The 27,462-nt window shown below is 34.1% G+C and overlaps 2 protein-coding genes across 2 annotated transcripts in view; both read left to right on the top strand.

Annotated features, from left to right (window-relative positions):
* Window positions 1-51: 51 nt before the first annotated feature.
* Window positions 52-10,379, top strand: LOC113511031 (G patch domain-containing protein 1 homolog). Its single transcript, XM_026894596.3, has 10 exons — window positions 52-503; window positions 2,290-2,480; window positions 3,362-3,500; window positions 4,559-4,740; window positions 5,823-6,053; window positions 6,550-6,702; window positions 7,320-7,467; window positions 8,141-8,555; window positions 8,885-9,091; window positions 9,411-10,379. Exons 1-10 carry the CDS (start codon window positions 434-436, stop codon window positions 10,318-10,320), a joined length of 2,646 nt encoding a protein of 881 aa, XP_026750397.2. The 5' UTR covers window positions 52-433; the 3' UTR covers window positions 10,321-10,379.
* Window positions 10,380-12,328: 1,949 nt separating this feature from the next.
* The window catches only part of LOC113511291 (PHAF1 protein CG7083), a 29,972-nt gene continuing 14,838 nt past the window's right edge, over window positions 12,329-27,462 (top strand). Inside the window, exons 1-2 of the mRNA XM_026894909.3 lie at window positions 12,329-12,540; window positions 24,286-24,368. Coding sequence (XP_026750710.2) covers window positions 12,477-12,540; window positions 24,286-24,368 — 147 coding nt within the window. The 5' untranslated portion in view covers window positions 12,329-12,476. The remainder of the gene's footprint in view (window positions 12,541-24,285; window positions 24,369-27,462) is intronic.

Below are 27,462 nucleotides of genomic sequence, written 5' to 3' on the forward strand. Positions count from 1 at the left end.
TGAAAAAAAAAAAAAAAAAAAAAAAAAAAAAAAATTTGATAGTGACAGTGACATATATTTTTCGGCACCATAGGTTTGATTTGCATTTGATATTTTGATGCTTTTAAGACAAGAAATATAATAAAATAAGTTAAACCGAATTGAAAATCGTTTTTACCACTGTTTACCGTAGAAACAAATGCGTAATAGTATAATTCTTTTATAAAAATAATTTAATAAGTAAAGTATAAAGAACTCTTGTACTGCCTCAATCTGAGGTCTCAACATATTTTGTGTAGACAGCAGTTTAACGAATATACTAAGCTAATATATTTACCAATATCGATTCATACTCCTATAAAAAATATCTGGTCAGTTGATACCTTAAGGGACTCATATTTATGATCATATTCTCCAAGCTTGAAAATAAATAAAGTTTAAAGATTCCTTAATAATGAGCGAATGTGATTCTGATGAAGATAATGTTATCCGGTATGGAACTCCACTGGATCCTTTCGAAGAAGGTGGGAAAAATATTACTGTTCAAATGTACATGTTGTAAAGAAATATTTTGGTAAATTCTTAAATGATGACTTTAACAGGCCCTTCTAAGGCTTCTTAAGGTCTCGTCTAGCTACTATACTAACCTTTGCAGGTCAAACAGTTGTGAAATATAAACGATAAATTCGCAAAGCAATAATAACTCAGATTCCCATTATTTGTTATTGAATTTAATATATTTTGTGTTAATTAATAAACTTGTAATTTGGTTAATGATCTTAAGAAATATTTAAAGATCAATATATTGTAGGTCTATTTTGAAAGTAATTTACTTTGATGGAAAAAAGAATTTGTGAAGGAATGTGCCCTGTATTTCTTAGTAGGTTTTATGTATCATATTGAATTCAATTCTTTAGTGCCAAGCACACCTTACACCTATATAATTTAAATTTGAATACAGCAGATATAAAAAATCATATAAAATTAAAGAAAAGATCTTCTAATTATAATCCCTAGTGACTACTAGGTACTTAGTACAAAGCAAAGTTGCTTTTAAACTATGCAATAGATTTTATTGTGATTTATATAAATAAATAGATTGATTTAAGTGAAATGTTTATATATTTATTTATTAATGTTGTTTTGTATTAGTTTGTTGAAATATGATAGTACCTGTTCAAGATGTCAGAAGAAATTCACCAGAGGGAGACTTTGTACAAAAGTCGATTGCTTGGGTACCTCTGTCCCATTCGTGTTTCAACTGTGAAGCAGCTGTGTTTGCACAGCTGTGTTTCGGTTAATATGGCGTGAATTTACTGGGTACAGAGGAATCACACCTGAGTCCTCAGGAATGGCAACGCATGGGGGGTATCATGGGCGAAACAGTATACTATGTGTATCTGTTATGTTCATGGTACTGCTCATGTCTATAGGCTGACGGTCCATCAGGTGGACCGTCAGCTTGTTTGCCATTCTAAGTTGTATAAAAAAAAAAGAAATCAAGTTGACTTACAGATTGCATAAAAATGCTGAAATAAAACAAAATATTGTATGAATGAACTGTTCCTCTTTATTAGGGATACAAAAAAGGCAGTTATAAAGATAGCTTTCTATAATCACTTTAATGTTTATTAAAAACTTATATAAATTATATAGAGTTTGTAAAGTTATTTAGATGGATTTTGATTATTTTATGGATTATTATTATTATTTGATGGATGGATTATTTTATGAATTACTCCACAATGACAACACATTGTTTCTATGCACCCATGCAAAACTGGGGTGGTTTGCTTGTAATCCTTAATGGGGTAATGAGAGGCATTTGTTTAATGCTTGATAATGAAATGGTAGTTCCACCTATCAGTATATACTAGTGGGGCATCAGAAAAGGGTGCTAGGTCAGGATAAAAATATGTCAATTAGCCCATCATGAGTAATTCATCTGGAATTATCCACAATGGTTTCCAGGAGGTCCGTGACGAGGAGAACTTTCAGGTTATATTGCTAGTGATGGAGATTAATGTCCCCAATACTAACTTTTTCTCTCCAAGTCAATAAGAAGCATTTATGGTAACTGTTGTAGTTGTGATGAACATAATACTCTATGTGACTTCATTTCTCTGAGTATATTGGATTTCCACATTGGTGGAGGATGATCCTTCTTCAATAACTTGGATTAAATAGTCCACTATAAAAGTGTTCCATAAAATTATATACTTTCTAAATGATCCAAATTAAATTTTTATTTTACTTTATCTGAAGATTTGTGCTTCAAACATTATTGTTATTTTATAATTGTCTACTCAGATGAGCTGCCATCAAAACGCAAGTACCAACAGCCAGCTGATCAATATGCAGTGGACTCGCATGGCCGGAGGAGGTTCCATGGAGCCTTTACTGGTGGCTTCTCAGCCGGCTTCGGTAACACAGTTGGCACACCAGAAGGCTGGACACCAGCTAGCTTTAAAAGCTCTCGTTCAGAGAAAGCTCAAATATCTGTTAGTATATTTTGCTTTGTTTACATATGGTTAACTAATTAACATTAATTACTATTACTGTTAAGAGTGTTCATAATGAAATATGGCAAAATTGCAATATTTTTAATTTTGAAAAACAATTGAAGAAATTAATTTGAATTTTTTATGTTTTTGATTTGTTGTTTAAAATTACTGTCTATGAAGTAAAACATTAATTATAGAATACATTTGCATGGCTGTGTTTTACTTTGAAGGTTGGGATATGGTAGTGAATTTACAGGGTACAGAGGAACAATACCTTAGTCCTCAGGAATGGCAATGCATGGAAAGTACCATGGACGAAACAGTATATTCTGTTACCTTCATGATACTACTTGTGTCTATAGGCGACGATTACCACTTTCCATCAGGTGGGCCGTCAGCTTGTTTGTCATTCTAAGTTGCATAAAATTTATTTCGCTAAGAGAGCATTTTTTAAATAATCGGAAATATTGTCAATTTTGATTTGTTTTTGAAAATTGACATATAATTGCGGCAAACACTTACTCAAGCTAAAGTCATGATTTTTTTATTATTATTATATCAACCGTTGATTGCCGTCCATTGCTGAATGCCTCCCCTATAAAGGGAAGGGGGTGGCTTGCCAGTATGCCATTCTTGGCAGGCGAGTTGGTAAGCACAGTTAGGCTTTGGTGATGTTTTAAGAAGGACACTTCTGCCCAAACCCTCGGCCTTTAAGTTCCTTTAATTGCCTCTTATGGCACCTACAGACAAAGAAGGGTTGGCCTATTCTATGCCGGGATCACACAGCAACAATTATGAATGCAATCACCTACCGGAAAGTAATAAGTATAAAATAACTAGATCATTGACTGACATGTTAATTTATCAATTTGTTACAGAGTCAAAAAGCGGAGGATTTTATGGATGATGAGGACCGGAGTGAGTTCGGTATAGCACCGCGACACATGCAGACGCAGCACGAGTTCTCAGGCCAGAAGAGGAAGATACAGCAACGGTACCATGATGGACCTATACCTGGTAACAACCTTTCACTTGTTTTATGATTTATTAAAAATTAGTCTATTTCATTATTTTTCCTACTTCTAAATTCTACGTGTACAAAGTAGCGGGTAAAAGCTAGTTTATTATATGGGTGCACCTGTCTATTAAAAGTTTGTATAATTGGTGCTTTCCTTATGATATAGATCTAAGTTATCTTGACTAATAGTTGAATATGCACTTATTATAATGAGGAGAGCAACACCATGTCCGTTAGCTCAAAAATATATTGCACCAGACAGACACCCTACATTATACACTTTTTATAAAAAAATTAATACAAATATCAACCTACGTATATTACTATAATGTTGCAAATTTGCGAATGAATTTATTTGTTACTCCTTGAGACCATAACTGCTTAATCAATTTAATGGAATTTGATAGACATATAGCATTTGGAATGGAGAAGAACAGAGGCTTCTTATCTCGGCCAATTAACATTACCCAGTCATTTAGATGGTGTCGTGGGTAAAACAGGTAATACATCATTTACTGCTTTTACTTGCGCTTTCGTCACCACGCGGGGCGGTATAAAAAATAGCTTGTCTTCTTCTTCCCTTATAGTATATCAAAATCAAATTTCATAGTGATTGGTTAAGGTGATAACAGGTACCAAGGAAACTCACTTTTATAGTAAGGATACTAGTTAACTAGTAAACGGTTTTTTTTTTCGCGCTTCCGCCATCTATGGGGTCCATTTTTTCTTGTCACAGATTACGAAGTTTAATTAAAATCGTTTGAGTAGTTACAGAGATTGGCTTGAATAAACATCTGAACTGGATTTCTGTATATTAAGATTGCTTAGAATGGGCCACCCCTTTCTGTCCCGTGAGTGCTGTAAGAGTAACTTAATGGTCGAGGGATGGACAGCAGCGTTTCTCTTAGAACATCACCAAAAGCCAAATTGTGTTTGTCAACCCGCCTACTCTGCGTGGTAACTACTGGCATAATCCCCATAATGGGGGAGCCCTATGTCCAACAGTGGACAGTTAACGGCTGAATATGAATGGATGAATGAAAATCGTATTCACCAGGGGAACCAGTGCTAGAGCAGCTGGTGAAAGCGGTGCACGAGACTGCAGCGGTGCGTATGCTGCGCGCGATGGGCTGGCGGCCCGGCCAGGGCGCCGGCGACCGCGTCTCCCGCGCCGACAAGGTGCGAGCCAAGCGACAGCACAAGGTCTACGGCTGTTACATGCCGCAGGAAATGAGGCCGGTAGGTAAGAATGGCTAATATTGTAATTCAACAGAGTCTTAAAAAGATAAAAAAATATTTTTATAATAATATGTTTCATAGTAAAGAACTAAAGTAACCGACACAGACCTAAAAAGGATAAGCAAGCTGAATTGGTAATAATAAATAAATAATAAATAAATAATAAATAAATAATAAATAAATATACAGTCAAATCACACAGATTGAGCTAGCCCCAAAGTAAGTTCGAGACTTGTGTTATGGGATACTAACTCAACGATACTATATTTATAATAGATACATATATAGATAAACATCCAAGACCCAGGCCAATCAGGAAAAGATCGTTTTCCATCATGACCTGGCCGGGGATCGAACCCGGGGTCTCCTCGTCGCAGGCAGGCGTGTTGACCGCTGCGCCACGGAGGACGACAATGTAATGTGGACGGTAATGTGGTCACATAGCTCAAAAAATCAATAACCGATGGGGAAGAAAGGTTCTTGAGTGGCGACCCCGTATGATTTTTTTATTTATTTTCTAAAACAATTGAAGAACTTTCAATATTTGTGAATTAATCATAGAAGTTGAATAAAGCTGTACGTTTGTTTGTCACTTTTGTGGTATGATAAAAGGAATAACCCCTTTATTTATAAAAATGACAAATCTCGCATAAACCTATTTTTGCTATTGAACTCTTTTATCTCTTTTGTGCTAAATTTTCAGTTTGAATGAACGTGACAAAACAGTGTAACAGTTAATTAAAATAGGTATAGGAAGTTTTAGTTTTCATGAATATGGGGGTTCTTACTGCCAAAATATCAAACCAGTTAGGTTTCATTTACGTGTATTTTGTTGACTAGTATCGGTACCATTAATCTTGAATGTCCACAATGGTCCAGTCATTCGAATGGACCCAAAATAAATTTAAAGTGTACTTAGAAAATGTTTAATAATAAAAAAGTATAACTATGTATATGAATCTACCACTTGATCTTTTTCGATTATTTTCGAAAACTAATTAACATGACGCATAAATCTCTTGAATGAATGAATGAATGCAATATAATATTATTTCTATTTCATTTTATCTTACTCTTTACAGAATCAAGAACCTGCATCAGACAATGACAGTTCAGATTCGGAATTCGACTATGAAACGCTGTTTGCGCCAGACGATTATGAACCTTATGTGTTAAGTCATAAGAATGATAAATTTGGATTGGGATACTCTGGCCTCAGCCGACATTCCGTATTGGGAAACTTGATGGGCGAGTATGGGAGTGATGCGAGCACTTCTAAAAGTCATCTCATCATGAAAGAGAAAGGAAAGAAGGTAATGATTTGTATTTTTATTTTTGCCTTTTTTATTTTTTCTACGCCTGCGATCAGCTTTTAAATGTTCTTAATTCGAACACCATTACATAAACCAAGTGATGTGACCCATAGGATTTTTTAGTGACAATTCCTATATAAATTTTTATCTCCTATCTAAAAAATCCTTAGGGAATGTTTTTTAAAAATATTTTTTTAGATATTATAAGGAATTTCTGTGTAAAGTTTAATTTTTCAAGACCGGCAATTGGGCTTTATTTTTTATGCAACTTAGCATGGCAAACAAGCTGACAGCATTGATGGGAAGCGGCGACCATCGCTTATAGATGTGAATTGTACCATGGACTTCACAGAGTATGTATACTGCGACTCCCATAATACCCTTTAAGCATGGCCATTCCTGAGGACTAAGCTGTTAGGCCTCTGTATCTAGTGTTCTCTCTGTGACAATGGTCTATGTCAAAAGGACAGTTTTATAAACTAAATTTCGTATACAGGTATCAATTCGCGGCCAAGCATTCGGCGTGGGTGCATTTGAAGCCGACGATGAGGATATATACGCGACAGAGGACATGTCTCATTATGACTTCACGCTAGGTGGCGCCACAGAAGATAAACAGAAGAAAAAAGTCAAGGAGAAGGGTGTCAATGTAAGTATATTAATTTAAATTGTGTATCCATATAAATAAATCGCATATGTTTGATAATTTTTTTTATGCAACTTAAAATGGTAAACAAGCTGATGGCCCATCTGATGGAAAGTGGTAACCGTCGCCTATAGACATGAGCAGTACCATGGACATAACAGAGTATACTGATTCGCCCATGATATCCCTATGCGTTGCCATTCCTAAAAACTCAGGTGTTATTCCTCTGTACTCAGTAAATTCACGCCATATCCCATCCTTCAAACCAAAACACAGCCATACAAACACAGCTGCTTTACGGTTGAAACACGAATGGGACAGAGGTACCCAAGCAATTGACTTTTGTACAAAGTCTCCCTCTGGTAAATCTGGTAAATTTAGTAATCTTCACACGTCATTTCTGCAATCATCGCAGGGTCGTAGAGACCCAAGTTAAAGGTAGGGCAAAAGAACTATTTGGTAGCGCAGATGCCAAGAGATTAAGTAACTTCGAAAAAGCGAATCTGTCATTTTTTTTGGGGCCTTTCATTATAAGGTAGGGCATTGCCTAACAATAACAAATTTAAATTGTGTTATTAGAAAGGGTACAGTTTGTTGGCACTCACTATACATTCTATCAGGTTCTAGAAGGTTTCGTGAAGGCCAGCAAGCCACTACCCCAAGTCCCGTTCTACCCACCGCCAGCTTTGCCCAAGGACTATAAGCCCGCTGCGGCCGGAGCCAGAAGGTCGAGGTTTGAGCCCACTGACCAACCACAAAGAGATCAAGGTACAGTTAGAAATGTTTTTATTTTCGCAGTTGTTTTTATAGCGTACATATTTTTTCGGTACGCTCGAAACACTAATCGTTGTAAAAGTCTGTTAATTATATATCCTAAAATATAGTTAGAAAACGTTTACTTCCTTACTGGGATAAACCTTACCGCTGCAGATATAACCTGGTAAAATGAGGTGTTATGGTCTCGGGAGGCCTGCGACTGTGGAGCGCAATTTCAGACTCTCCTGTCGTTTGTGTTCTTCATCTTACATAAAAGAGGACCTGAATAAGGCAACCAACTGTGCTGTGGAAGTTGCTAAGTTCTAGTCTAAATATATTTAGGTTGTCCATTGACTTGAAAGAAGAAGAATTTGTATAAAAAGTAGCTTATACTTTTAACAAAACAGTTAATGTATGTCAAATTTCATAACGATCGATTTAGACTGTAAATTGTCCAAAACTTATAAACAAACTCAATTTCGTATTTATAATATTAGTAATGATTATGTATGTGTCACTAGTTCGTAAATTATGGTCACTCCTTGTCCCCTTATTTTTTATTAAAAATCATCCTATAATGATATATACCGTTCTACTAGATGGCGTTTTATATAAAAATATAAGCGTGATACGATAAGTACGACCAAATTTCAATAAGTAGAGTTTATAATATGCCTGTTTTCAGGTCTAGGCCGTCACGAGCTCACAGCGGACGCTCGAGGCGCTTTATTGGGCGAAACTCCAGTGCCTAAAGTCACAGATACAAACACACAGACAAACATACCATCCACGGAGGACCCCATAGCCAAACTAGTGGGCCGAAACGTCAACTTCACATCAAACCAGGAAGAAAAAAGTGAACTAGACTTTATATCGATAAAAGACAGTGAAAAAGAAATAACCAAAGTGTTTAGACCGTTTATGAACAATCCGAAGAAACAAGCGAGATACGAATTGTATCTGAAAGATAGGGACAGTTATATGAAGGAAGGAGATGGGGAAATGGACAGGTTGAGTGAGTGGGAGAGGAATAGAGAGATAGTGGAGTTCGAACAGGCGGCTAAGTTGTATAAACCGTTGACGGGTATTATGAGTGATAGGTGAGTATAATTAAAAAAAAAATACTAATTATTTTAACTTTATCCCGCAGTGTTGCTTGCAGCGTTGCTCGTGATAGTTAGGATAAACTTTGTAAAAAATTTCATTTCATTTCATTTCATATTGATAAAAAATACAGAGACAACATTTTAGTTGTCCAGAATGATAGTCCACTTGATGGGTAGTGGTAATCATTGGTTATGGATATAAACTTTGATTGTGACACCCATGGTTTTATTAAATATTCTTGTAAGTGCAATGGTCTCAATCTGTCATGTTCACCAAGGGCATGTATTTGTTAATAAATAAATATTATAAATCAATTGTACAGATTCACCCACGCATCAGAGCCGGACGAAGCGCTCAATCCTCTATGTGCTGTCGCCAAAAGTTCCACCAATTATGGGCTAGCCACCCCGGAGCAGATTGACGCAGCCAAACGCGGCGTGTACGGCGTGATGACACGACGAGAGTCGCCGTGGCGGCCGGAGTCGCTGGTGTGCAAGCGATTTAATATACCAGAGCCTGGGGGAGTCAGGTGAGACACTATAAATTTTAGACATTGAGGCCCTGGGCAGCCCTTGACCACTTTTCCGGTTGGTACTGGAATATAAGTGTCTCGCTTCTGTATACTTTTTTCGAAATACGGCAATACCATGAAAACAAACAAATTTACATAGATTATTGATTAGCAAATATTGATAAGCTTAGATATAAATTTATTAATTATTACTAAATTCTCTGTAATGTCGGAATTACCTGCACATTTTCATTATACTTATATTAAGACTCTTATTCATAATTAGCTGTATTTTAAACTATCATGTTTTAATTTAATCTTTTCATTTTTGTTTCAGACCAGAATCAAAGAAAGAAGATAAACCAAAAGTGTCATACTCAGTGTTTTCCTATCTCGAGTCATCAGTTCACGATAGAGACAGTTTTGCTAAAGAGCAGAGCAAGTTCAGTGGCTCAAAGTCATTAATAAATACACCAAATACTAGTAAAGAACAAAATAAAACATTAAATGATACTGAAAACGTTAAAAGAGATGATAATAAATTAGAAAATAATACAACTAGTCAAATCAATACAGGTTTTAGCAAAAGACTGACAGTAGCTGAATTGTTTCTAAAGGAATCGGAGAAAGATATGAAAAACAAAGAACAAGGTGTCGAAGTAACTGAAACTATAGACAAATTCGACAAAATGGATCTTTATAAGTCTATATTTTTAAGTGATAGTGAAGATGAGGGTCTGCCGAAAAATGAAGAGAGTAATGATGATAAAGATGCTAATGAATTCGTAGATGTGCCTAAAAATATCGAGAGGAACACATCGCCGCCGAGAGGTATTTTCGCGAACATTGATTTCGACGAATTGAATTCTTGGAAAAGGAATGTTGATAATAAGCAAACAAATAATGAAAAAGAAGCTACTAGTAGTGCTAATGTAGAGAAGAATGACAAAGAAGCTGGTGCAGAAGATAAAATAGAAATTATTGAAACTTATGGACCTAAAATACCGGATAATTTAATGAAAAGGTTAGAAGGAGAGAGTAAAAGTAGTATAGGAGGTAGTAATTTAAAACCGGTTTTTAGAAGTCAAAGTGAGAGGGATAAAGAGATACTTGAAGGTGATTCTTCGTCAAGCGCCGACTCGTGGGTAGACGTAAAAGAAATTAAATCGAAAAAGGAAAAAAAGAAAAAGAGCAAAAAACATAAATCTAAACATAAAAAATCAAAACACAAAAAGAAAAGTCGATGATATTCTATTGTTATTATGTATCAACCTAATACCTAATTATATTATTCTTACACAATTGTCTTTAGCGTTTTATTCTTATATCTAATTTGTATAATCATATTACTTATCTCTATTTCATCCATATACTTAAAGTATTTATACATGCGAATTGATGATTATTATCATAGATACCTACTTATTAAAGAAAATACTCTTAGAAATACCATACTAGTAAGGACTGTAGGACTAGAAGGTAGTCGGATGCTTTATAAATATCCTCTTTTCAAAAATGCTCAGAAACTGCGTCAATCTTCTGCTTAATTAAAAGGTATAATACGAATTAATAAACGTCAATACATTCCACACATCTGTTTCAGTTCAAAGTACTTTGGCGTTTTTGCGTAAAATACGAAATCTATTTGTAAATAAATACTCTTACACAATGCTTACGTAGCATAATGTGTGGGTGTACCATACCAAGGTCACTTAGATATGGCGGGAAACGGAGCGAAAGCAACGTCCTGTCTGCAACAATAGCTAAGCATTTACAAAGAAACAAAAACATGATGTAATCATAGCATACATCATTAATATTTTAGTTCTAGAACATTATTTCGATCTATCACTATGTAGATATTGTAGACTAGCTGTCTGCAATATTCGATTCATGGACAAATGTACCATGAATCATTATATACGGTGGGATCAAGGCTCAATCAAATTACATAATACATTTCTGTTTTTAAAATGTAATAAATTTATCATTTTCTTAATAAAGAAGTAATGTATAGCGTACATCAAGGTAAATTAAATATCGCAAGCATAGATAGGTACTATAGCAGTAAGCATCAATAACAAGTTCAAAAGAAAGAGATGAATTTATACAAAAACTATATACAAGACAAAGATGAAATAGAACTGTTGATGAGAAAGAGATAGATAATACAAAGAAGTATTGAAATGAAAGAGATGTATATAAAACAATAACGACAACATGATTTTGCCGTCACGGTTGGTACGCATGCGTCATTGCGCTCCGCCAGGGTCTCAATAAGGGGTATTTTTTAATGGGCGAAGAAATGATAACCCCACCTGCGCATCGGTATACGCTGGCGGGGCACCAGTGAGAGATGATAGGTGAAGATGAAAGCAGGTTAGTTGGCCCATCGTGACTAATAAATCAGTAATTAAGCACGATGGTTTCCAGGGAGAACTGTGTGGGGGTCGATTTGTAAGGTAATGGAGCCGTTAGACCCCACTACTAACAATTCCCTTTCCTCCAATAAAAGGGATTATGTATAATTGGAAAATTATTTCGTAACATTAATTATGTGTTTATAATGTAGCGTGTACAAATTATTTTTATTTATTTATTTACTTACATAATAATATTACATCTCGGTTCACTTTTTTTTTAACACAAGGGGCAAACGAACATGCGGCTCATCTGAACTTATAATCTATCTACATAATTAGACGCAAATAAATAATACATACATATTTATATATGAATATACATATATAAACTTATATGAAAACAAATTTACTAATATATTGTATTGGGGGGAAAGGAATTGTTAGTAATGTAGAAGTTAGTCCCCATCGCTATCAATATACCTTATCAGATCGACCTCCACGCGGTTCCCCCTGGAAACCATCGTGACTAATTTATCATTGAATTCGTCACGATGGGCTAACTGACCTGCCTTTTCATCTTCACTAATCATCTCTCACTGCTGCCCAGCTAGTGGCACCGGCGGGGATATCATTCCATTATCATCCATCATAAAAAAAAACATTGTATTGAATATTTACATTTTCTAAACGAATGTTTTGCATATTAATAATGTGATAAAGAAAATAGGTCCTTTTTATTTATCAGTCATCAGGTTAAAGTACTTATAAATACAAATTTGGCATGTTATAAAATAATACCATGAACAAATAATAAATTGTACTTCTTAATAAAACGCAAGGAATTATCTATGCTACTTACGCCGACCCTGTTATAATACAATCAGCTGTTTGTAATGACAGTTCCTCTGACAAATACAAAATGGTTGAAAACTAAAGTTGGCAAACAAAGAAAGGCAGCGTAATATCGAGTATTAGCGTTTAAAGACATTTTTTTAAGTGAAAGTTAGTTAGTTTAGTGTATAAATTGTGTTTGGTGCACGATGCTAGATTTGGAAATTGTCCCTGAGCGCTCCCTGGGCTGTGACGCCTGGGAATTTGTGTTGGGTGAGTTTATTGTGTTTATTTCGTACGTCAGGCATTTGCGTTGTATTTCCACAAGACGTTTATTACGCAATGTTGTTTTTATTGCCTGTATCCGACCCTACATCTATCTGGTAGAATGCCATAGCCACAAATCGCTCGTTGTATCCACCTCCCATTGATTTTTTTCTATGCAAAGTGTCACGGGCAATGCCTTTGTTTCATCTCTGAGTTCGATGTTTATTTTTTTTTAATGCCACTCTTGACCGTGAAATGGCATAGGTTGCGCTAATAACATGATCATTTCGTAAGATTCCGCTTGTTGTTCTCAATTCAGGTGACTGAACCATATGATATTGTTAAAAAAAAACAAATAGATATAGATTGAAAACAAATCATAGAGTAAACATAAACAGATGAGACTAAGTGTATAGTGTTTTTCTTAATTAAATTTTAATTATTTATTTTTATTATGTGACCTTAAAATACCTATTGTTTTTTTAATGGGTGATAGAAAAGTAAAAAATGACTATTATGCTATAATGCTTAAATATTAGTTTATTTGAATAAAAATTATTCTTATTCATAGTTACAGCTCATTTTCAGCATGTACTCCCAAGACATAATATAAGCTTTGATTGTCCACTGCATTTGTTATGATTTTTAAATAAATCTTATTCACTTTATTATTTTTTAATACCTACCCATACATTGTATTTATCTCATGATATATATATTAGATTAAGAGGCCATATATATATATATACACACACACACACACATATATATATATATATATATATATATATATGCTTTGTCAGTGGCATTGTTTTAATAAATACAAAAATCCAGAAAAACCTTATAAACAAAGATTGAAAATCAAGAAAGGCTCGATAATAAATCAAACTTTGTAAAACATTTGTATCATTAGATACCTCTGTTCTTCTTGTGTTTGTGACGACTCCTGTGTTTAGGAAGACTGCTTCTTGGTGGCATAAACATGATTCTTACTCTCTACTAACTCGTCTATGAATGAACATTCTTCAAATTAAAATGTTGCCATGCAAGCACTGTATTTCGGTTTGAAGCATAGAATGTCACAGAGGAATTTTAGAGTACAAAACCATTATGAAGTCCTCAGGAATAGTAAGCATGAGGCATTACATTATAGGCATTCTCTGATACATATATGACTGACACAGCTATAATATATGGTAACAACTTTCCATCAGGTCGGTAAAAAAAGGAATTGTTAGGAATGGGGTTTAACAGCCCTATAGACATCAAAACATCCTACCTATAGGTCAACCTCTAAGCGAAGGTCCAAGCCCTTGGAAACCATCATGGTTAATTCTTGTGCAGTTTGTCATAATGGGCTAACTGACCTGCCTTTATCCTCACTTATCATTTGCCATTAATGCCTTGCTAGCATATACAAATAGTGGAGTTATATTCCATTTTCACTCATTAAAAATAACTATTCCTCATGTGTAACATCAGTTTATTTTTCATTTACAGTAGTATAAAAAAAGTTAACAATTTAAAAAGAAAGAATTTCTCAAGTCAACTATATTTTTGTGTATTTATCATATCTTGATATTTATATCACAATATCTTTGTCAATTCTGTATTCTTAATCTAAATTCTTTCATATTAGTTCCCTACAAATTTTGTTTATTTTATTAAGATTGAAGTTGGTTCTTTTGTGGAATAAAATCTTAATTTTTTTTTTATATACAACTTAGAATGGCAAACAAGCTGACGGCCCACCTGATGGAAAGTGGTAACCGTCGCCTATAGACATGAGCAGTACCATGGACATAACAGAGTATACTGTTTCGCCCATGATACCCCCATTCGTTGCCATTCCTGAGGACTCAGGTGTTATTCCTCTGTACCCTGTAAATTCACGCCATATCCCACCCTTCAAACCGAAACACAGCCATGCAAACTCAACTGCTTCACGGTTGAAACACGAATGGGACAGAGGCACCCAAGCAATCGACTTTTGTACAAAGTCTCCCTCTGGTAAATAAAAATGATAAAATTTTCCATGTATTGACTGTTATATTCACCATAGTGACAGTTGAGAAATGTGTCTGAATACCTTATTAGGGGTTATAGTTGTGAGCATATAAGGATTATTTAATGTTAACAATGATGTTTTAGTTTCGTGTGATATTGGTTTATTTTCTATGTTGTGTATGATAATGGAATGATGTTAATAACAATGATAGATGATAGATGAGGATTAGTTTCATGATGACTTATCTGACCGCCTGTTACCAATATTTAATGGAAATGATATACTAACAATCCCTTCTCCCCCATCTATGTCTGCTTTGAAGCATCAATATATGCTTTGTTGTCAACCTGAATTAACAGTGCAATCTCTCATGTAACAGGTCTCATGTTTTCATAAATATTTGCATTTATATTTATTGTATGTATGTATATCTTAACACTTGTTAATAAAATCAACATGTTTTCTTCCTGTGACATTGGTATATTAAACATTGTAAATATTTTCAACACTGTAAAGTGTTCTCGTAAAATGGTTATATTTCTTTTATTTAGTTATAGATAAAGGTATGGGGTTCTGTTATAGTGTAAATACTTCTTGGTAGTTAGTTTTTTTTTTGTTGTACCTGTCTGTTACTGAATTGTCACCTTAATAAAATTATCTTGCTACTAAAAACATCACTTGATTCCTATTATTTATTGTTCTCTGATATTTAGCACAAACTGTATATATAAAAGGTTATGGGCACCAGGATATAAGTTACTGGATTGCTGAAAAACTACTAAGTAATGAAATACTGGAAATAAAAAATAAGTCATGCCAAATGTTACAATAATTACTCAACAATAAATATTGTATGTAATGAAGAAGACAATTGTTTGGTTTCTCAAATAAAAATAAGTAAATATGGGGGAATGTATTAGGAGTGTAATTAATGTTACAGCCAGTCTATTTTCTATATTTAGACATTGCAAAAAATATACTATGAGATACTAATGAATCACTAAATCTTCAGTGATGTTTTTTTTAAATTTTATAATACCCCATGTTACTTGCTGATAATGCAGCTTTTAATAGGTAAAAGAAAACTTGTCTACTACAAACAAAGAATCAAATCTTTCCTATTCTTGTTATAAATTAGTTTAGGTTATGATTTTACACAGATGAAGTTGTAAAAATAGCTTATTCAAGGTTACTACAGGTAAATGAAACTTTAATTGCAAATAACAAAATTCCCTTTTGTATTGGTTGCATATACAGACAGACATACATACTGCATATATCTCTATTTATATTAAAACTAAGTATGTCATTACAGTTTATATATTTAGTGTTTTTTTTTTTGTATATGCATTCTTTTATATTTTTTTAGTGTGTATGTCTTAAATAATTAAAAAAAAATATCCATCTATCTATTTCTATATGATGTTACAGAAGCTATTTAATGATAGCACTCTCTTTATAGTAAACTCTTGAGATAATGTCTCTTAGTGTTTTTGTTAATTTTCTAAATATTTTCAATATACCTATATTTTGTGTTTCCTACACTCCATTGGATGGAACTTTGTCTTGAGTCCATCTCATTCTTTTTCCATCCAATTCATTTTGCATCCAATTTATTAATAAAATTTGGCACATAAAATATATGCATTTGGAATATCTATTTCGGTTCATATCTATGGTCAAATATTTGTTCATGTGAATTGTATGTTACATCCTTACTAATTATACATGTAAAAATGAATTTGTTTGTTTGTATGTTACCTGTTAAGACCTTAATGGCTTAACCAATGACTGAAATTTGGTATATACATATTATATAGTATGGAGAACGTTATAGGGTACTTTTTGTCCCAGTCTGTAATTATATATATAAAAAAAAAGTAAAGTAAAAGCTAGTTTCTATAATCTATTTTTTATACAGGACATTATGTTGTAAATATTTTTTTTTATTAGAATGTGTTGATCAATTAATATATTGATTAAAATTAATTAATTGTACATATAAAAAATGTTATGTAAATAAAAAGTAATATTCCAATTTTGTGGTCGATTGTGAGGCGCTATTTTTCTAAACCTATTTTCAAAATTAAATTTCAATTCACAAAATCTTTATTTTAAGGACCAACATGAACTAATTTTCTAATAGATTTGTGAGTCAACATTATTGTTATTTATTAATTAATTATCTTCTATTATTGTTATTTATTTATTTATTAAATACCAAAGAGAGACTTTGTACAAAAATCGATTGCTTAGGTATCTTTGTCCCATTAGTGTTTCAACCGTGAAGCAGTTGTGTTTGCATGGCTGTGTTTCGGTTTGAATTGTGGGATATGGCGTGAATTTACTAGGTACAGAGGAATAACACCTGAGTCCTCAGGAATGGCAACGCATGGGGGGTATCATGGGCGAAACAGTATACTCTGTTATGTCCATAGTACTGCTCATGTCTATAGGCGACGGTTACCACTTTACATCAGGTGGGCCGTCCGCTTGTTTGCCATTCTAAGTTGTATAAAAAAAAATTAAACATGAGTACATTGAACCCCGCACTAGGCGGACTTGTATCACGGGAGTTCATAAGGGATTACTAAGGCACAGTGTTTTACAAATATAGATAATTAATATTAGTCTATGGTGGTGAAATTATCAAATTAAAATATTAGGTTAAGAGTTTAATTTAGAGAAATGGCACATTAAAATCGGTCCCATTGTACGTTTGAAAAATTTCGAATAGAATTCTATTTTGTTTCACACAATAACATACTGTTTTGAATCCGCACCTTCTACGCCATGCCGGGGTCATTGCTCTTATCAGTCACACTCGATACTTATACTGACATATAATATTTATTATTCCAATAATATTTCTATTTTTTATTATATCAGCTATTAATTGTTCGCTGCAGAAAATAAGTCCTCGCCATAAGGCAAATTTTGCCAGTAGTTGCCACGCTTGGCAAGTGTGTTAGCAACCGCAATAATGCTTTGGTAATGTTATAAGAAGGACGCTACTTCGCATCCTTCGGCCATTAAATTCCCTTAGTCGCTCGACAGGAAGGGGTGGTCCATTCTACGCCGGGACCACATATCAACAATTATAATATATAACAATAATATATAATTCATGAATTGCCTGGTATCTAATTATATATATGTAATAAAAAAATAAAAATGTTGTCATATTGTTATTTTTTTTATGCCGTATTTTTAAGTGATTAACTTCGATAAAGGTCGTGCCAAAGTTCTTTAATAAATGTGCCGAGTGTAAATACATGTTTTATTATGATTTATGATGGAAAAACAATCTTACATATAAGTATACATATTAAAAATATACGCCAACGATTGTACCTTATATGCATAGGCGTTTAAAAACTCCATTGTCCATGTTTCTATAATACCTATATTATTGCCTATTTAACACAAAGCAATCTTATCACTCATTATAATAGACACGCAATGAAATTATGATAAAAGGTCTTTGTCAGTGCTTCGAGGAGTCATTACACTTGTAATTTATTTATTCAGTATTGTAAATAAAGAAGTAACCTATTAATATTAAGCTGTTTAATTGTTAGGCATTGGTCTTATTCATATGAATAAAAACTAAAACATTCTATAGTTTCTTTCAATAAAAGTTAATGAAAAGGTAAATAAATTTTGTTAAAACAGAACGTTCACAGAAACATTCTCTAAATAAAATTAATACGAAATCGATATATCTAATCGATTAATCGGTTTTTAATTGGTACTACATTTAGAGCAGAGGGTCTACCGTGAGATGTTTTCCAAAATTTCGTGGTTGAACGAAATACAAATTTGATGTTAAACTTACATAGTACATACTGTTTAAAAATATTAATAATGTTAAAATATCGGATTTATGATTAACAAAATGTTAAGTTCCATTTATTGGGCCAATGATAGTCAGTATGATTGAAAACACGAAATTTTTGAATTTTAAATCAAAATAGACCCCTGTTTGGTGGCCAGGCCAATTATTAGTTTGTTTAAATTTTTATTAAGTTCTGTTGAAACCGACTGTAGAACGTATTGTCCTCGGACAGCTTTTAACTGTTTAAAAGTTTAGTCACTTTGTTTCAAATAAAAAAAAAAAAAAACAAAACACTTCTACCTAACCTACAATTTTTTGTCATTTATCTACCTGTATTTCTTTGGGGAAAATATTCAAATATCAATGTTAAAGTTCTCCCTTAAAAGGATGCTTCACACGTTATTATAATTTATACTCTACTGTTGACAACATTAGTAAACAATCTGATCTGTTTTTATCGAAAAAAAAACTTAGTTTTTTATAGACAAAAACATCATCGTCATCATCATATCAGCCGTTGATTGTTCACTGTTGAAAATGATTGTTCATTGTTCTTTCCGATGGTTTCTAGGGAGAACTGCGTGGAGGTTTTTTTTTAATGGGTGATAATGGAATGGTAACCCCACCCGCGCTATCGGTATACATCGGCGGGGCACCAGTGAGAGATGATAGGTGAGAATGAAGCAGGTCAGTTAGCCCATCGTGACGAATTCAACAAGAATTGTTCACGATGGTTTCCAGAGGGAAGCACGTGGAGGCCGATCTAATAGGGCAATATTGCTAGCAATGGGGCTGTCAAACTCCATTGCTAACAATCCCTTTCCCCTCCTGCGTGGTGGTCAATCTAATTACCCTAAAATAGGACATTACTAGTAATAGAATAATTTATTTCTATTACTAATAATCCTCTTACCTAATTTCTCCTTTTGGCAGGTATAGGTAGGTAGTAGTAAAAATAGGATGCCGTATTACTATACTCCGCGATTTCTGAGACGAATCCGCGAACTTTAGAACAATGCTGTGAATCCGTAACACGTGTGTGTATGTGTTTTGTATTACAATGTTATTAGGTGACCTTTGTTAAATCTATTAACTCTATTGTTTGAGCATACATCGTGCTATATTTTTTTTTATTGGATGAAAATGGAATGATAACCCCGCCTGCGATAACGGGATACGCTGGCGGGGCACCAGTGAAGGGTCATCGATGAGGATGAAAACAGGCCAGTTAGCCCATCATGATGAATGCATCAGGAATTAACCATGATCGTTTTCAGTTTCGACTATGATACCTCCTACGCGTTGCTAATCCTGAGGAGTAAGGTGTTATTCCTCTGTACCCTGTAAATTCACTGCCATATCACACCCTTCAAACAGAAACACAGCCAAATAACGACTTGATAGGGTGTAACTAAAAATTAGCGTATGTTTTATCTTGATACGCCATTTAAAAATAAGATATCTCACTCATTTTCTTACTTCTGAAATCCGCGCGTATGAAAGAGCGGACAAAAAATTTAATAATAAATTTATATTGTACTAGCGACCCGTCCCGGCGTCGCACGGGTGTACATTTTTAACATTTCCCTTCACTGCTCTACTCCTTTTGATCGTAGCGTGATAAAAAGTATACTATAACCTGCCCAGGAGTATGGAGAATAATCGTACAAAGTTTCGTTAAAGTCCGTCGAGTAGTTTTTGTTTTTATAACGAATATACAGACAGACAGAGACAAAAATTTTACTGATCGCATTTTTGGCATCAGTATCGATCACTAATCACCCCCTGCTGGTTATTCTGGAAATATATTTCATGTACAGAATTGACCTCTCTACAGATTTATTATAAGTGTAGATATATTCATAATGTATATATTCAATAGCTCATATCTCCTCTGTTTTTATAGCTGAAATTTATCTGTATTGTTACCAAGCACTTTTAAATCGGCGTGTCATCGTTCGAAATAGTTGTATCAATGTTGATTTAACGGAGTATTTACGTTCGCAATGATATTGTTGTTGAAAGCACGTTCCGTCGACCGGCTTCGAACTGGTTTCGAATTGTTTGTTTTGTATGTTACACGATATCTTCGCCGATTTGAATGATTGTTTTTTTAATCGTATGGCTTCACTTCCTTGCTTGTCCTGTAGTGTTGTTAAGAATGAAGTCGGTTTTTTTTTTCGGGAAAAGAAATCTTAGTTACGGTATTCGGAATAACGTTTTTAAATATCGTTCAATACTTAATACGATCATCATCAACTTTTCATCAACAGCATTATCATTTTACCCCTTATCCATCCACTGCTGGACATAGGCCTTCCCACTAAATATAATGCTAGGTTAGAATAATTTTTCAAGACGTACGTAACGGAATATCAACAAATTCTCGTATTACGTAATTCAGTGTGTCAGTATACTTTTAATTCTTTTTTTTTTTTTATACAACTTAGAATGGCAAACAAGCTGACGGCCCATCTGTTGGAAAGTGGTAACCGTCACCTATAGACATGAGCAGTATGGACATAACAGAGTATACTGTTTCGCCCATGATACCTCCCATGCGTTGCCATTCTGAGGACTCAGGTGTTATTCCTCTGTACCCAGTAAATTCACGCCATATCCCACCCTTCAAACCGAAACACAGCCATCCAAACACAGCTGCTTCACGGTTGAAACACGAATGGGACAGAGGTACCCAAGCAATCGACTTTTGTACAAAGTCTCCCTCTGGTATAAGTCGTTCACTTTATTATGATATTTTTCACTGATTCATCATCATCATATCAGCCTTTAACTGTCCACTGCTGAACATAAGCCTCCCCTTTAACGGGTTTTGCCAGTAGTTGCCACGCTTGGCAGGCGGGTTGGCAACCGCAGTTAGGCTTTAAAGATGTTTCAATAATTACGGCATAACAATAAAAATTAAAAAAAAAAAAACTACGCTCTTTTTAAAAATTTATTACCTACTACAGTTTATACCTATTGACTCTAATTAACGTATGTACATATTTTATTTAAGTATAAATACTTAATTAGACATAAAATAATCAATGTCACTATATATTGCAATTAATTACTGTTGTTAATGCGTATTATGTTTACTAAACTATTATAAACGTAAAAGTGACTTTGTTTTGTTTGTTTGTTTGTTGCCTTTTAACGTTTTAACTAATCACTATGAAATTTGGTATACACGTAATGTATCTATCATACTAATAAAACATTGTCTGTAAATTGTAAGAATGTGTCCCACAAATAAAAACGACTTGAATTGTGACAAAACCAGTTATTTTTATTTAAAAACTAAACTACTGAACCGTTTTTGATAACATTTCTATGGGACCAATCTGTAAGCATATCCTTTTAAATAAAAAAAAAAAAAGAATTTTCCAAATTGATTCAGAACTGACGGAGTTGTGAGTTAATAAACAAAAAAAAAATACAAGCAGATTGAAAATCTTTTTTTGAATTTGAAAATTAAATATACAAAAGGCCTTTTAAATCATGATTATTTTTTGTTGCCCTAGTTTTAGAATGTTATTTGCTAAAAACAAACCACAAGAAACGCAACTGTTTGAGGGGGAAAGGGATTTTTAGTAATGGAGACTGAGAATCCCATTGCTAGCAATATACCCAACCAAGTCGACCTCCTCGCAGTTCTCCCTGGAAACTATCATGGTTAATTCCTGATGAATTCATCATGATGGGCTAACTGACATGTTTTCATTCTCATCTATCACCCTTCACTGGTGCTCCGCCAGCGTATTCCGTTAGCGCAGGCGGGGCTACCATACCATTTTCACTCATCAAAAAAAAACAACAGTTTATGATGGATATTTCTTTCTCGTACATATGGTTTGTGCAATGGATAATTTCTCTAAGTTTTTCATATGTACAAAAATATAGGTCTTAAACAAAAAGTATAGCTGCACAAATGTACAAAAGTCCGATATTGCCCTGGCAACACTTCTAGTGTTGCAAATGTTTACTTTCCATCAGGTGGACCGTTTGCTCGTAAGTCCCCTAACAGTAAACAATGTACATCCAAAATATCCTTCGGTAAATTCATCCGCAAAAGTACTCCCTTGTGTAAAATTAATTCTAGCTGGTAGTTGAGACATTATGTATTCGCGACGATATAATATTGGGTAGTGTGAGTGGTGCTGTTTATTTGGGCCATAAAAATAGCAAACAAATACACAGGGGGAATAATAAAAACCAGATATGTTTTTGATGGTGAAAAACAGTAACAGTAATAGTATCCTCGCCTGTGTTATCGGTATACACTGGCGGGGCACCAGGGAGTGATGATACATGAGGATGACTGCAGGTCAGTTGGGCCACCATGACGAATTCTAGAAGAATTATCCACGATGTTTTCGAGGGGGAACTGCGTGCAGGTCCACGAGATAGGATATATTGCTAGCAATAGGATTGTTCGACTTCATTACTAATAATCCCTCCACCCCATTTTCCCTTGCTATTTATTTTTTTATAATAAGTGAATGGGAAATAGTTTACCCGCCTGCGCTACCGATATACACTGGCGATTCATCATCCAACTCATCGTGACGATTTCAACATTTAATCACGACGAATTATATATTTATAGAACTTAGAATGACAAACAAGCTGACGGTCCACCTGATGGAAAGTGGTAACCGTCGCCTATAGACATGAGCAGTACCATGGACATAACAGAGTATACTGTTTCGCCCATGATACCCCCATCCGTTGCCATTCCTAAGGACTCAGGCGTTATTCCTCCGTATCCAGTAAATTCACGCTATTGCTAGTAATAGGGCAGTAAGATCCCATTACTATTAATCTCTTTCCCCCAAAATCCCTCAGTGTGTAGGTGTTGTAATCGTGTTGCGAAATAAAGTAAACATACATCCCTTAAACGATTACCGTAGCTTGTAACACTAGGGACGTCGCGTGTACGTTACAATCCTTGGTCTTATAAGCGTTCAGGCCTGCGTCTTACCATCAGGTGGGTCGTATAATTATGGTCTCGTCCGCGTTTGTATAAAAAAAAGTAAATTTTCCTTACAAATTAATTAATCACATCACATATTGTTTTTCGGCCTTGCTGTTATCAACACACCTAGTCCATTTGCACACGATCGACCGAATATTCCACATTTGTTTGTTTACATGATATTGTTGTAACGACATTCATGGTTTGTCACATCTGCCTATTATTTGTTTTCTTTTACGCCGTCGTCGTTGTTTTCGCAAATTGATATTGTTTTAGCTACCTATACATATACATACATACATTTTTAATTTTATAATATTTACAATTACTATTTTTGTTATGTCCAAGGTGTTTATGTCTATAAGCGACGGTTACCAATTTCAAACAGGTGGACCGTCAGCTTGTTTGCTATTTTAAGTCATAGAAAAACATTTTTTTTTCTTTTACGCAGTAGTTTTTTTTTTATTTATAATGGTTATTACTTTTTTTTTCTATTCCATTGTATTGTTTTACTAAAAGTGCAGAGTTATTTTAGGCTCTATCTATATTACATCTATGTTTGTATATTTTTTAATTCTGAACTTTTTCAGATGAACTAGGCATTTTTATAATTTATATATCGTATATACCGTACCGTTAAATACCGTAGCATAGTATGTCATTTTATCGTCGCGGTAAAATTGAAAAGAGCTCGATGTGTGGTTGTTCACAATTTATATGTACCATATATTGCAATTATCCTATTATTTTTGCAAGTGTCAATATATTATTAATATGTCGTATATGTATATGTATATATATATGTATACGTATATATATATATATATATATATATATATATATATATATATATATATATATATATATATAATTTAATATATTTATTTTAATAAATAATAAACATGTTATATTTCTTTGTTTCAGGGATGCATTTCTCACAATCAGTTGCCATTATACAGAGTCAGGTGGGCACAATAAGAGGAGTACAAGTACTATATAGTGATCAGGTAAATGTTATATTTATGGTTTTATAAGTTTACTTTCGCTTATGGTGCTATTACACGATCATAGAATCATGTTTACCTTATAGTAAGGTCGTATCTGAGGCGCTATTTCTCTAAACCAATCATTTAACTTACCATAATGGACCGTTATAAACTAACCCCCTTATTTGTTAAAATTAAAACTTTATATAGACATATTTTAACACTTTCTTTCAAATTGAGAATTTAGTGTAAAAGAAAGAGACAAAAATAGTTCAATAGTTAAAATAGGTTTATGAGATGTTGGACGTTTTTAGGAACAAGAGGATAAATTTAAAATAATGTTGACTTAATCTTTTAGAAAATTAGTTCTTATTGATCATTGGTAAAAAGATTTCGCTGTGACATGAAATGGATTTTTTTATTTTAAAATAAGAGGTATAGAGAAAAAGTGCCTCGGAATTGACCTCATTATCATGTTTCTATCATATATATAATATATTTAATTATAATTAATACATGATTAAATCGAAAAGTGTTCAGTGAGATTATTTGCTAAATAATTTTATTCTTCGAAAATAGTGACTTTGACACATTTGACGATTTTGACACATACTTTATTTTTACACGAAACAATAAGAGAGTATAAAATCGACCCTAATTGTAGCAAAACAAGTATCAAAATAGGTTCATAATTCGGATCTCGCGCACAATTTGGTGCACATTTCAAACATGCCAATGATAAACGCATAAGGCACTTTTTATCCCAACTTACATGGGCCAATCTGCGTGATACAGCTAGTGTTAAATAAAACTACCTAAATAAACGAATGTTATGCAATTATTGTTTAAACAAGTAAAGTAGTCGAATGGGAACCCCTAAAACCCAGACCTGAGTCAATTTAATATTAATTTCCTAATTCGGCGTGACCGAGAATCGATTTATTTCCCATGGGATCTCATTTACGCAATGCGTTCATTACGAAGGTCGTCCCCGTCTTAATTTAACCTATATTTTTTATTTATATTCTTTTTGTAACTTGTACTGGGAGATATCGAGATCAGTACTTCTTCATTACTGACATTTCTCTCCCCTCCCCCAGTATTACGGGTGGAATCTTAGAAAATAAAATATATAGATTGGTAGTGAAAAAAAAAAAGAAACATAATAACACGTATATGTATGTTAGAGCGAGATAGACAAGTTTGCTATTCACTTATAGAATATAATCTCGAAGCGGATTTGGTGGATATAAAAAAAAAGTACTATGGATACGTGAAAAAACACGTTTTAGATTAATTCTCTTTAAATATTATAGAACAATCAGATATAATTTTTTTTTTGGCGGGTGAATATGGAATGGTAACTCCGCCTGTGCTTACGGGATACGCTGGCGGAGCACCAGTGAAGGGTGATAGATGAGAATGAAAAACAGGTCAGTTAGCCCATCATGATGAATTCATCAGGAATTAACCATGATAGTTTCCAGAGGGGTTCCCTCTGGAAACTATCATGATTAATGCGAGGAGGTCGACCTGGTTGGGTATATTGCTAGCAATAGAATTCTTAGTCTTACTAATAATCCCTTTCCCCCCAATCAGATATAATTTGTACAAGAATTGGTAGACAAAAAATATCAAATTTAACCAAAATAAAGGTATGAACATCCATGAATTTAAATTTAAATTATAATAAATTCCATATAAATTCAGAACTGTCGCTTGGCTACATTAATATTAAACACACAATAGTGTAACTATTTACCTGTCTCGATTTTGTGACTGCATAGCCAATCTGTCAGTACGTAGTACGTATTTTTTTTTTTATACCACTGAGGTGGCAAACAAGCATACGGCCCACTTGATGGTAAGCGGTTACCGTAGCCTATGAACGCCTGCAATACCAGAGGTATTACGCGCGCGTTGCCGACCCTGAAGAAACCTCTTTACCCCCCTTTTGAAGAACCCCGTTATATAGGATACTCACTTCTCTCCTCTTCAAAAGGTCTCAAATCTTCTCCAAAATTTCCTATCGACTCCATCAACTGCGTAACCTGTAAATCGTAAAATCCACAATAATAACTTACCGCCCACCAATGATCAGAAAGGTTATCTTAAAAGTCATGCTCTCAGTACCCAGTTAATGATGAAGCCCAAATTCTTTACCCATGTAATTACCTAATCGACTGCAAACCTTGGCATATGCGAGCGTACACCAAAAGCGCAACCGCAAGTGCTTGGGAATCCAAACCCAGTACATTGAACAAAAAAGAGAAAAAAAAAAGTACGTTATATAGGTATGGGTAATATTCGTACCGCTCCGATATCTATATATTGGGTTTCTCTGGAAATTGATGACGGAAAAAAATGTCATATCACCCATTTCGATACCGCCCATACCAGTCAGATATCTCCATTCGTTTCAATCGGGTGCTTCATTTCAATATTATATATTGGGCAACCGATATATAACGTAACTTTTATTGGGCCAATATATAGATATTGTAACTACAATATATAGATGTTGCTGTATATTACTCATTTCTATGTTTTTTTTTTTTATGGATGATGATGGAATGGTAACCCCGCTTGCGCTAACGGTATATATTGGCGGAGCACCAGTGAGTGATGATAGGTAAGGATGAAAAAGTAGGTCAGTTAACTCATCGTGATGAATACACTTGCAAGGGGGGAAAGGGATTATTAGTAATGGAGACTGAGAATCCCATTGCTAGCAATATACCCAACCAGGTCGACCTCCTCGCGGTTCTTCCTGGAAACTATCATAGTTAATTCCTGATGAATTCATCATGATGGGCTAAATGGCCTGTTTTCATTCTCATCTATCACCCTTTACTGGTGCTCCGTCAACGTATCCCCGCCTGCGCTAACGGATGCCTGCCTAACCACACCATTTTCACCTATAAAAAAAAATACACTTGGAATTCAGCACGATGGTTTTCAGGCAAGACCACGTGAAGGTCGACCTAGTTGAGTATATTGCTAGCAATGAGGCTCTTAGTCACGATTAATAACATTATCTCCCCCTCCCAAACATATGCTACCTCTATGGTGGAATACTCTTTTTAAAGGACACTACTGTATATACTGTATTATA

The sequence above is a fragment of the Galleria mellonella genome, unplaced genomic scaffold (assembly GCF_026898425.1).
Source record: "Galleria mellonella isolate WM207_F2 unplaced genomic scaffold, CSIRO_AGI_GalMel_v1 utg643, whole genome shotgun sequence".
Taxonomy (NCBI): domain Eukaryota; kingdom Metazoa; phylum Arthropoda; class Insecta; order Lepidoptera; family Pyralidae; genus Galleria; species Galleria mellonella.